A 13076-nucleotide genomic window follows, 5' to 3' on the forward strand; every position below is an offset into this window, starting at 1 on the left:
AAGCACAAGGAATATGTTTGATGATCTTGTTTAGTGCAGTCTGTTTCCTTGAAAAGTTTGTGACTTAATGCCTTCAACTTTAAAAGGAATGCAAAAGGACAGTTTATCAAACTGAATTCATTTTCATTCTCAATATGAAGTAGCTAGGGATATGTTTTTTACTGTAAACAAATATGACGGATCTGATAGAAGAATTATGAAATATACATACAATGGTTTTTCCAGGGCCAAACATATGATTCCTATTTTCCCGGGGAATCTCTGTGGTATCTGTATTTTTAGATGTGGAACAGGATACAAATTTCAGGTGAAAGCTAATCTGGAAATGATCACATGGTCATTCACCCACATCCAGCCCAACTTCTCTGAATTTTCAGGTTCCTCAAAAGGCTCAGACTCCCTCTGAAGCTTTTTCCTCAGAGGCTTAACAAACAAAGTTCTCTGTTCTAACCAACTATGTAGTTTTCCTTAACTTTTTCTAAATGTAGTATTTTTATGTTTTCAAAGGTTTTCAAGAGAAATAGTACAACAAACATGCACACACATATAATTTTTATTTACTTATGTAAATAACCTAAAATAGCTTTGCCTAACAATGCTGATATCTAGTATATTGAGAAACTAATAATATGATGTTCACTTGATCTGTGAGAATATATGTTCTTCATTGTATTAGAAAGCTAATCTTTATTTCCTTTGGTTTCTCTTTATGAGGAGTTTGCACCAGGAACAAACAAAAATATTAAAACTATTATCCATTATTTCCATTTCTTTTTCTTCCTTCTGAGTTTCATACCATCTTCTTCTTTGAAGTGGAATGGAATATTTTTTTGCCATTACAACATTTCTCTTTAAAATGCAGGACTGGAAGCTGAGCTCTATTAGAAACTCCACATTTTCCTGGTAAAGTATTAAATACAAAAAATCTTTTTCAATGGCATCCAGTTAGTCAAAAACCTGACTGACGAAAAACACTGAACTTTTCAGGTTTTCCTTCAGAGACCTTAATGATTTTCTCCATGAAGTTCTAATTCCCAGCATTTGAGGGAAAGTAGTTACACACCACATTTTAGGAGACATTATTATCTGATATTCATTAAGGACATTCAATTTTAAAGGAAGATCACACTTCACAGTCCATATTGTGTCATTTTTCAATGCTGTATTTTGACATTTTGCTGTGATTTTAAGAAAATGTAGCTCTTGCTTTTGATTCAAGATCATCAGCTGTAGTGGTAACAAAAAAAAAAGATAAATAACATGAAAAATGACAAGTAACTACAGTGAGTGTTACATAGAATCATAACAGAACACCAAAACATTTATTTTAAGTGACAGTGGCCAAGATTTATCTTTCAAATACATTTCTTCATGAAAAAAGTACACTATTATACCATGAAAAAAGTTGTCAAACTCTGTACCTAACTGCAGACCAAACTGTGCCTGTTCTTATCTGTTCTTTTTCACAGCAGATATGTTCAACCACCAAATAAAAGAAGGCCAGTGAAGCAATTCAAGGATTGGACTCCTTATCATTTGTATTTGCTCAGCTGTAGAGACATTCTCTGCTTCTTTGTTGAATTATCTCTCTCCAAGACTAAGTGCTACAGAAGGGGCAAACATTTAAGAAGCATGGATGTGAGAGTATAGATGTGTGTTGCTGTCTCTTGGCCTTGATCCCAAAGTTTAATTTTATTTTTAGAGCAACAAAGATGCATCCCTTTGTGACTATTACAAAATGAATATGCACATCAAAGTTAGATGTTTGAGAATGTGTTGACAATCACAAATTAAGATCAAAACATCATCCATCCTTACTGCATAGTTTCTGTACCAGCCTGTTCTCTTACACTTAAACTAGTTTCTTTCTTAAAAATATTTATTGAAACCTGTGCTAAAGACTTCAAAAAATGAAAATATCACAGCCTTCCCTGCATAACTCCTATGGTTCATTGAAATATCTATTGAAAATTCACTTCACTTCTTGTAAACAGAATAGAGAAGGAACTTCATCAGTTTAAACAATGTCATTGTCTCATAGTCACTGCCAAGAATGGATATAGTTGTAATTGGCAAGCAAAACTGTATTAAGGGCATTTACTCAAAATATTTATTGTTTTGACTATACTGATGCTATTAGTAATGACTGGAATGTACTAGAGACTTGGATGAAGATACACAGAAATAAAACAGACTACAATCAAAAATCAAGGACTTGAGTGAAGATGTAATCGCAAGAACTGTGGCTTCCTATTCTCATAAATATGTAGATATTTTCAATTTGGTGCAATCATTTGCACTGGAAAAAATCCAACACTTTAATTCATGAAAGTAGGAAAAATATGAGTTCAAGTATGTGCATTCCAGAGATAAAATTTCTCTTTGGCAAGGAGTGGAGGTAACTCCAGCATTCCTTTCATACTTACAGTTTTTGCCAGAGCAGCTTTCAACTGTGCAATAAATCTGAATCTGTGCTGTGCTTTAAGCCATAACCTCCTCTAAATCTTGAAGTAAAGACAGGAACATAACATGTTCAAGAAGTACTCAATATAAATCCAGTTATTAACTTGTTATATGGAATCTTTTTCTATTCTAATGACATTTTATGAAAACTCTTATCATCTACCCCAAAATCATTTGGATTTCAGAGAAAACATGGCTTTTTTAAATTGTTCAGTGCACATAAGGCTTCAGGAGATCTCCTATAAAGGCAGCAGCCAAAGGATATACACTGTGCTTATTTTTCAAGAAATATTACAAGTTATTTGCTAGTGCATAAGGCTTACACTTTGCTGAACAGCATTCATTTCTAATCTAAATAACTACCTCCTAAGTTTCAATTAATAATCGAATACATATCTGATGCAACCATGTAGGTCACGTGAGCACAGGTAGACAGAGCTTACTCTCTTCTTACTTTGGCAATAGTTTATGTCCTTATCACTATACAGATTTGAATACAGATGCCTCTAGTCACTTATTCATATACTGTTTCTTCACTATTTCAACCTTAATTTTTTGCAGGGCTTGAACACGGGAACAGAGGAATTACCTCCCAAACCCAAGTGAATTCAGCCAGACTTGATGAACATTCAGAATAAAGCAAAATACTGATTTTCAGTATGCTCAAGGGCATGGGTGATACAGCCTGTTTCAGGGTGCATGCCTCCAGCATGTTTCCAGAGGCCATTTCCAGTTTTGCTGCTCCTGGGAAGCCCTCCTCAGAGGGCAGAATGCTTGCTCCCTTCCTATCTTCTGCCTCCCTACAGCAGGGCTGCCTTACATTGAGTACTGCCTGAAGAAAATGGCAACATCAGTACAAGTTCTTGAAAGCTGTAAAAAGGAAAATGCACAAATAATAAAGTTTTTTGCAATCAATCCAGTGGGTAGGCTGCACGATGCTTATCCTTGTGGCTGAGCTGCCTCCAGCCCTGGTCAGCCCTGAAAGCATGGCTGTGGCCATCTTGATGAGCTAGGACTTCTAGTGGATCACCAAAACTAGGCCCTCAAGCACCTCAAAACAGTAAGTCTTTAGAAATATTATGTCCCATCTGACAATGATTAAACAACTTTCCCCCCTCCTCCCTTCCATTCTAATTTTCCCCAGTTTCTCATTTTCTCCATTGAAGTCAAAGGACAGTGGATGGCCAAGCTGCCATGTTCCCATGGGGTTTCCACAGCAACCAGGATACCATGGGGAACTGCCATCTTGTACCACACTGCCTGGATATGCTACCCAGCACAGTATTTTGGCCTAAACCTCTGCCAGAAAAAGTTTTCACATGACACAGAATCATAGAATAAAAGAATATCACTGAGGTTGGAAAGATCACCAAGATCGTTTAGTCCAACCATCAACGCATCACCACAGTACCACTAGACCATGCCACTCAGCATGACACCTAACCTTTTCTTGAAAACCTCCCAGAATAGAGACACCACCACCGCCCTGAGAACTCTGTTTCAATAAATACTCCTGACTTTGCAGCTGTAGTGGGTACAATTGCATATCAGTATCAAAGAGTAGTCATTGTCAGTGTTGCTACCAAAGAGTGTTGGTGTGCCTTGGAAGGGAGCTGTTCAATGGGCACAGCAGTGCTTGCAAACAGTAAGTAAAAGAGACCCCAGCAGAAACTGAAGGATACTCAGTATTACCGCTTTGATTAGGAGACTGCTTTTGTATGCTGAAGGCTGACATTTTCTTCTGTGGGGTGTCCTTCTGTGGGAATCTAAAATAGAACACGAAAAAGAAAAGATGGCAGTAAGATTAGGAATCAGCCTCGAAGTCAGAGTAAATACATTTGCCACTTTGATCAGCTCCTTGGACAAGTTTAGTTAGATAGAATGGCTTAGAGATAGCTGCAGCCTTCTTTGAACTGAAGTTCAGGCATGGTATTCACTTTTCCATCCGTTGTTAAGACAGTGTATAATCCTGCCCTGCATCTGTGCTCATCTTTCTCTTCTTCTTGTCTGGAGCTTCTTCCCTGAGAACATACGTGGTGATGAGAGGCTTCAGAAGAGAAGACTCAGGTGGGAAGATGATATCAGCCTGTGGCTCAGAGTGCTGCCTGGAGCACGTGTGGGCTCACCCAGCCCTGCTGACAGGTCTCACAGCTTCAGTGGCCTGCAGCTAACAGCAGGGCTCTGAGGACAGAGGGGGAGAAGGAGGAAGAGGTGGTTCTTCTGCCCTGCAGCAGTTCACAAGTCACTGACTTCCTTCCCTGTCTGAAACAAGGTTAAAAACAAGCCTGCAAATATGCTGATTTAAAAATATATATGGGAGTTGAGTCATGCAAAAATTTCACTATGTGCTTTGAAACTTTGATTATCAGTCTTATATAGAAAACATCAAGTGAAACATAATGATATTTTAATAACCAAAAAAATTCCCTTAAGGAAAAAAAAATAATACTAACAAGAACGTAGGCATGTGAACATGATACTCTTTAGCAAACAGTTTTCTGTTTGAAAAGCAGGATTTTCCAAGAAAACAACGTTAAGCTGGGATTTTCCCAACCCACTGCACTGGTCAGGTTGCTAAGATTTAAAGCAGGACAAGAAAACAGTTTCTATGACAGAGACATTCATTAAAAAGTCGCAAACATTCTCTGAGTGACACTGTTATGTCTTACAGATGTAAACAGCAGATTGACAGACCAGAGCGTGTGGCTGTTTCTTTACTGATGGAAGGTGATGGCGTCGAATTTTGGCAGAAGCTTAGCAAAGGTATTAGAAATAATGATGAAATGAAGGTATGGAAACAAAATAACTAGTGGATGCCACAATGAATTGCACTTAGAGCAGATTATTCCCTTGTATGTTTCTACTGCCAAATAATTGTTAGGAGAGCTTATGATGACCAAAAAAGGAAAGCATTGACAGATCTTATTATAAAGTAAATATATATAAATTTAAAAATAGTATTGAAGTACAAAAGTCTTCATCTGTCTTACTGAGCTGTGAAATTCCAGATGTTTATAAGAGTTTAAAATTCTGAGAAGCTGACTGGAGGGCTCTGAGCCACACTACTTTCTTATAGTTGTTAGTACCAAGCACATGTTGACAAAGCACATGTAGAAAACACATGAATGTTGGATCTGATTCCCACCCAATAAAAATATGCTCAGGGCTATAGTGAGCCTTATTTATTTTGCAGCAAGTTACAAAATACCTTTCAAAATTACTGATACAAGGTTTTAAGTAGGTATGTACTGAATTTCCTGGGAACTGTTCAGGCAATCCATTTTAAATAATGAATATTCTTGCTGTATATTTTCCTGAACTGTCACAGTCATATGAGAAAAAAAGGATGATAGTTCTGATTTATTTATATTTTCAGCTATATTTTCAACTTAGCAACAACTGGACATCTGATACTGCTTTTTATTTCAGTCAGTCTCTGGATAATAAGAAGCTTGACATTTCAGCATGTCAGTGAGTGCTGGCACTTTTTCATCTGGACAAATAAAAGTAGTTTCTGCAGAAGGAACTTCCATTTATTTTCTATTAAAGAATTTAAAATATATTTTCTGAGGGAAGATATTACAAAACATCGAAGAGCCTTCTTTTATCAAGATCAGATCAAATGTGGATATTCTAAGGCTCAAAATTTCTTGTTAAAAATTCATATTTTGCATTTGAAATATTTCTCATTAAAACAGCAGGTAATTGCTATATAGATGTCACAGAAAAGAAAGCCACAGATATTAGTTCAGGAAAATAAATTATCCCCAAAGCAAACAGAAATCATATGTTTTGAGACGTGACTTTAAAATATACAGAATAACTAAAAATGCATGAAGAATACTGACTCTAAAAACAACTGAAAAACAGGTTTGCTATTCCATGCATGACAAAACAAAGTCCAGCAGAGAACTGAGAACAGTCCACAGCGAGACTACTTTCTTTCTTCATCTTTTAATTGAAGCTGTGTGTCGTCTCATCCTATATTCAGTTTGCATTGTTGTCAGGGTAAAAAAAATATTTCTGTTGCACATGTGTACAGCATCCAAAATAAACTACTACCTAGTCTTTAAGCCCCAAAGTAGAATGCATCAATGAGCATTAGAAACAGCTCAATACCTTTTACAGCCAGCACTGAAAATGCGTCAGACATTCAGAAATTTCAAACCCAGAGCACAATGTCATGTCGTTCTCAAGATTTATGTCTCGCTTTTGTACTTTTAAGTTGTATATCCTAGATTAGTCCATTACAATTTTGAAATGCAAATTAAAAACCCTTTGAATTTGGTCTCTGCACAGATGATGAAGAGTCATCAGAGGAAGAATTAGAGTTCAAGATCTTAAAAATGGAAAGAATCTTGCATAAAGAGACAGGATAAAATTCAAAGCATTTTTTTCTTGATCTTCACTATTACGTAAAAGGTGTGTGCATCTGCGTATGTGAAAAGAGGAATGGACAGAAAACTATGAGAATCACATTAGTTTGAAAACTTCGACTTATAAAGATCTAAAACCAACACACTATTCACACAGGTCAGTGAACAGTTCATCAACATCCCATAACTATGAGGAGATAAAAAAAAAAAAAAAAACTTCTAAAATCAAATTGTGAAAAAGAGAAGTTCTAGTCCTCTATAGTATAGTAGTAAATTATGTTCAGGTTTTCTTAATAAGAGCTCAGCCACTGAAGCCAAACAACTCTGCTGGAATGCAAAATAAAAACAAATAGGAATGCTGCTTCAGTGCAAATTTGAATTTAAAAACAGCGTCAGGAAACTTTAAAAGGAAATGAAAACTGCCCAAGCCAGTCCAATGAGCTGCTCCCAAAAGGTTTTAGGGCATAGCAGTCCTTTATTCAGAATTCCCCACATTTTTGGAGAAATTCAAATACAGTTTAACCCAGAAAAATACCTTCAAACATGACTTCAGAGGTAGTCAAATGCTTCTTCAAGCTGGTAGTAGAATCACCATAGAATAATAGAATCCTTAGAGTTGGAAGATGACCTTTAAGGGCCATCTAGTCCAACTCCCCTGCAATGAACACCTACAGCTACATCAGATTCTCCAGCCTGACCTTGAATGTCTCCAGGGACGGAGCATTCACCACCTCTCAGCAACCTCTTCCAGTACCACACCATCCTCACTGTAAAAGATTTTTTCCTTATATTTAACGTAAGTCTACCCTCTTTAAGCTTGAAACTATTTCCCCTTGTTCTGTCACCACAGACCCTGCTAAAGACTCTGTTCTCTACTTTTCCGTAGCTTCTGTAGTAAGTTATTTGGAAAGAAGCAGAAGTCGACACATAACCATGTTCACAATTCTACATCTCATTTCCACATCTTGATCAGCAGAAGACCTCAGGCTGCCATAAATATTTAAAGCTAGACCACCTAGTTTTCAGCTAGGCTGAATACTCTCATACTTCAGAGTCCTCTTGCCTTCCTTGATTTGGTCTGGGCTGTAGCTTTCTATATATTTACACATTTTGAAAAATATAAACAAACAGAAACAAGAATAATGCAAGCATTTTGCATAAGAATCATTTTTTCCACATTAGACTGAATTAGTTATAGCCAAAAATGTTTCTGTTCTATAGCTTCTAGCTATGTGAGTGATTAAGATCTTATTTATAAATATTAATATTACATAGATTTCACTTTTATTATACATTGTTTCTTTCCCAGCTTAAATATACTGCATATTATCACAGTGTATAAGTTGTTCATTGAAGTAGATCTAAGAATGTAGTGGCAGGTACATCCTCTTTTCTGAAAAGTCAGAAAATTGATTATTTTTTTCAAGCATATGTGTACTGTATCCTTGCAATTTCAACTTTTCAAAAACACCAGATCCCTGCCATGTGAAAGTAAACAGGCACTTCTTTCTTTATCCCAAATACAAAACTTTCCACCAAAATCTCATCTTGAAGCACTATGCTGCTCTAAAGTAAGATGAAAATTTGGTATTTTTGAGTATTTATAGCTCAAAATTTTAGAATCATTCAAATAGAAATTTAACAACAAGGTTAGAAAACTAATGTTCCACATCCTTAGTGTTTTAAACTATTTACTTCCTTTCACTTAAACCAATGAAAAATTCTGAACAGAATAACTACACTGGTGATTGAATAAAATGCAGGTTTACTTTGGTTTAATCTTTTTTATATTTTTTCTCCATAGGCACTGTTGAAGTTAGTACTCTAACTCACAACTTATCCTCCATTTATATAAAAGGAATGTCAAAGATATGATATATTAAAGAAAATCTCATCTGACCCTATTTAATCACAGTACTACATCAGTAAACATCATTATTTCATCTTGAATATAGTAAGACCTTTATTTCTCTTGAGTATAGTAAGACCTAGACGTGTGAGCAGCAACTGATTGAAGTCACCTCATCTTGATAAAGGATAAAGATCGCAAAACTTTGAAATAAGGTACTGGAATACACATCATTACAATTCTAGATAGATAACCATACGTGTGAGATGCAATCTGGATGGTCTGGAAATCAGCTGTTTCTACATCCATCATTTCTCCCCTCAAGTGAATGTCTATCATGATCCTATCAAAAGTTGTGGCTGTTTGTCAGGCTTGACTAACTATACATAAATAAGAATTTGTATTTCTAAACATGGGTTCGCTTCCTGGTCATGGACAGAAGCTATTTTTCAAGTCCCCATCACAGCAAGAGATAGCCAAAGTTGTATCACGCTTCACATGGCCAACCTTGCCTTATTAAGCATATAACTTAAAGATCCACTCTGGCAGGTGCAGATCTGTATGTATAATGGCTGCTGCACTCTTCTCTCTCCAAAATTACCACCAGCATCTATTACCACAGTTCAAGATTGTAGTTCAGGACATGAAATAGAAAGAATAATGCTGTTGCTCAGTGTTAATCCTACAGGAATCTTAGCAGCACACATTAACTTACCCCCTCCTCCCCACTCTCCCTGGGATGGGGGAGAGAATCAAAGAAAACAAAGTAGAACTTACGAGTTGAGATAAAACTATTTACAAAGATAATAGGAAATGAGTTGTAATTATTACATATATATATATAAATGTGTATGACAAATGATGCACAAGCAACTGCTCACCATCCCCCAGCTAGTCCGTTAAGCAGCAAAAGAGAGCCTGATGAACTCACACCCCCTTCAAAACTCCTTCCACTTGATGTCATGTGGTTTAGAATATCCCTTCAGCCAGTTTAAGTCAGCTGTCCTAATTCTGTTCCCTCCCAGCTTCTTGGGCCTTTTGCTGAGAATGGTGTAGGCGCTGTACAGCACCGCTTAGCTGCAACTATAAACATCAGTGTGTTAACAACACTGTTTTTCTCCTAGAATCAAAACAGAGCACTATGCCAGACACTCTAAAGAAAACAATTCCACCCCAGCTGAACCTAAAACACTCAGTGCAGTACTAAGTGAGTAGTCAAAGCTTAACACTGAACATGTGAATATCAAAATTGTAACTAAAATGTTTATCTGGCAATTTATTAACTTTTCTGTACTTTTGCTGAAAACCACAAGACAAGTACATTTATTTTATAGACATTGAAGAACAATAAAAACACATTCCTAGAATATTTTTCTTCCTGAGATTCATATCAGATAAAAAGCAATATAACACATTTTTAAACTTCTGGAAAGAATACAGTGTGTATAAATGAATATTTTACTCATAGTTTAGGCCAGAGAATTTATAACAGCTCTTGTAAAGAATAGGAATAACGTGCACATACATAAAGTTAAAATAGGCAAGGTGAGAACAAGCAAGGTTGGACCAGAGAACACACAAATGTAAGACAGAAGTCATTCATCTATTTGTAGCAGAAAGAGCTCTCAAAACTGGTTTTTCAGGACGTGGGTGGAGAAGATTCTGTTTTGAAAGAAATTACGCTTTGGAGCTGTCCCTAATGTATGCCAAAAATCATCTGCTAAGACAGAACCCGAATTTGTATGTGCTTTTTAATTAGAAATATTGATCCATTTTAAATTTGTGTTGTTGTTTTAATGGGGTAAAGAAGGTATTCATTTTAATTTTTTAATTTCTTTATTAATCTATTTCCTTTCATTTTGCAACATTTCTAATAAAGAACTTTTCCTGTTTATGTAAGAGTTCACATCATGCTGTGGCTAAATCATTGTATCACAGAAGAACAAGCATTTTGCTATACCTTATGCAAAGGTAGAAATTAGGTATTATTTAGGAAATTAGAAAAAGGTAGATTCTTAATATTTCACGAATGGTTTGTTCTTTAAAAAAATCTATTGCTATTTTCTTTTAAAAATCTTGTAACTAAAGCAAATTCAAGTAAATTATATCTTAATAGACTTTACTTCATTTTAGATAAAAATTCCAAAGAAACAGTAAAGAAACAAAAGTCAAGCCATAGAGTAAAAGTGACATAATGACATTAAAATAGCCATTCATGAAAAGGGGTCTGAACTGCGGGTTCATCATCAAAGAACTACAATTAGGAATAAAAAGTAATTAATTATGTAATTAAGACAGTAAGGGCAAGAGAAGATTTCAGAAAGGTGGAGGAATTTTGAAGACCTAAACTGAGACACATGAATTTTCATAGCACATTCACTTATTGAAAATCAGATTCCTTAAAGCTGGACACTCCAAAATCACACAGCATTTGAAAATGGAGGACTTTAAATACTTGGTATTTATAAGCAAAAAACTAAATGCTCTTACCTAGATACAGTCAAAGTCAATGTCCTAGTGTGGTTCAGTATTGTAAGTCAACCTGAAGATACCTGGAAGTGAGGTACAATCAAAGCAGATAGAGAGCTGCACAGTTGTTCTCCATCCAGCCGCCTGAAAAGTCAAGAGACTTCTACTTCAGAAGCTGAGTCACTTAAGGAGGAGGCAGGAGGTGTGGAAAAGGGTGGCGCCTTGTAGAAATACCAGATCAATTAAAAGTACTGGGAAGTTGTTATACTTCTGTGCTTGCTGTACTTTTCAAGTTCGATAGGGCTGGGTTTTGCAAAATAAAATGCTTGCACATACCTTGAAACAGAAAACCAAGCAAAGCTTGAAGCAATATATCAGTCTCATTAGGATTTTCCATAGATGCATATATTGCAGAGCTTTAGCACTGTCTCTCAGATAGAGGGTTTCAGGTATTTACACGGGCACACACAAAGAAATGCTGCATTTCATCACAGGAAAATTCTACAGAAGTGGAGAAGGCACTGTATACTGATAAACATTAGGTATTTGCTCTGTCAGAGTATGTGGGCAGAGGAAAAACATCTGTGGGGAAAACCCTCCCACATGAGACCTTGTTGCAAGTCTCCCTTATCTCTGCACATTTGCATTCTCCTTCAGTACAGCCAACAATAAATAGAAGAAAGAAAAGAGACCGCCTCTGCTATTATTTTATTTTATTTTATTTTATTTTATTTTATTTTTATTTACAGTGACTACAGTTTGTTTCTCTGAAGGCTAAAACTGTCTCATCATTACTAAATACAGTGTTAGGGAACAATCACTTTGTTATGTGAATGCTTTGTAAGATGCTATAGTTCAATCTGGGGCACAAAGTCTGTTATAGATACATTTATATGCGTACATATATACATATATATATATAAAAGTCCATGCTTATTTTATATTTGGAGAGTTTTTGCAACAAAATGTGTGAGAAATGGTTATACAAGATGCTCCTTTAGTCCTATTGTCTTTCATTAAAATTAAGACTGTATTTTAATACTAAAAAAAGCAAACACTGACACAAACCAACTTAATAAATGTCTCAAGCCATGTTTCAAATCTTTCTTTTTGCTGATGATTATCTCTTCACAGGCTAGGTAGTTAGTAACATGAAGTTACTATCCAAACACTGGTTATATCTGATGAAATACAGCTGATGAAGCAAAGCAGCAGACCAGAAAACACCAAGTATGAATACTAACAACCACAAGTTTCAGAGTTAATGAATGCAAGTATACCTTCCCGAACTTTGTACATCTCAGCCTCTGGGTTTCTGAAAGTGAAAAATATTTACAGGAGTCATGGCATGTTGAAGTATATTGTACTGTATCTTCAAATTTTTACAGTCAAGAACGTTTTGCAAATGCATCTCTTTATATATGCGTTGCAATTTTACAATTTTAATGCATGTCTCCCAAATGAAGTAGAAGTCCAACTTCATGAGCAATACATAATGGAAATCAGGCTAAAACAAAATTCTACATATGTTTTGAGTTGAAATGGAATTATAACTTTGATTTATAATAACAACATCCAAGACTTAGAATATCATTTTAATTTGATTTGAAGGGCCTTTTTTCACAGTCCAGGTGCTGAATGACATTGCTTTGCCAGCATTTTACATTCAATCAAAACAATTTTGCCTATAAATCCAAAATAGACTTAACCTGTCTTACAGCACTGCCTTGTTTAGCCAATATATTTGAGAAACACCAAAAGGGGTGAAGCCAACAGAGTATGTCAAAATTCAAGTAATGCTTTCCTATACTTATAACCTTTCAACTCAGAAAATAAACTATGAGATATAGCAAGCCAGTTCTGATACCTTAAGCCAAAGTCTTCCTTTAAGACAGTCTTGCTAAGTCTTTATTGGTTGG

At 35.7% G+C, this 13076-nt stretch overlaps 1 protein-coding gene across 6 annotated transcripts in view; it reads right to left on the bottom strand.

The window, feature by feature from the left end:
* Positions 1-11351, bottom strand: part of SCEL (sciellin) — a 51786-nt gene extending 40435 nt beyond the window's left edge. For 2 of the 6 annotated variants that reach the window (XM_085215693.1, XM_085215692.1), the window contains exons 1-2: positions 11179-11351; positions 4156-4229 (exon numbers count right to left, since the gene is read on the bottom strand). In XM_085215693.1, the coding sequence (XP_085071819.1) occupies positions 4156-4198 (43 nt within the window). In that variant the 5' untranslated portion in view covers positions 4199-4229; positions 11179-11351. Of the gene's footprint in view, positions 1-4155; positions 4230-9569; positions 9728-11178 lie in introns of those variants that run through there. The other 4 variants (XM_019610609.2, XM_085215690.1, XM_010728711.3 and 1 more) reach the window with 3 other exon arrangements.
* Positions 11352-13076: the final 1725 nt, after the last annotated feature.

Source organism: Meleagris gallopavo, chromosome 1 (genome assembly GCF_905368555.1).
Source record: "Meleagris gallopavo chromosome 1, MGAL_WU_HG_1.1, whole genome shotgun sequence".
Lineage (NCBI taxonomy): Eukaryota > Metazoa > Chordata > Aves > Galliformes > Phasianidae > Meleagris > Meleagris gallopavo.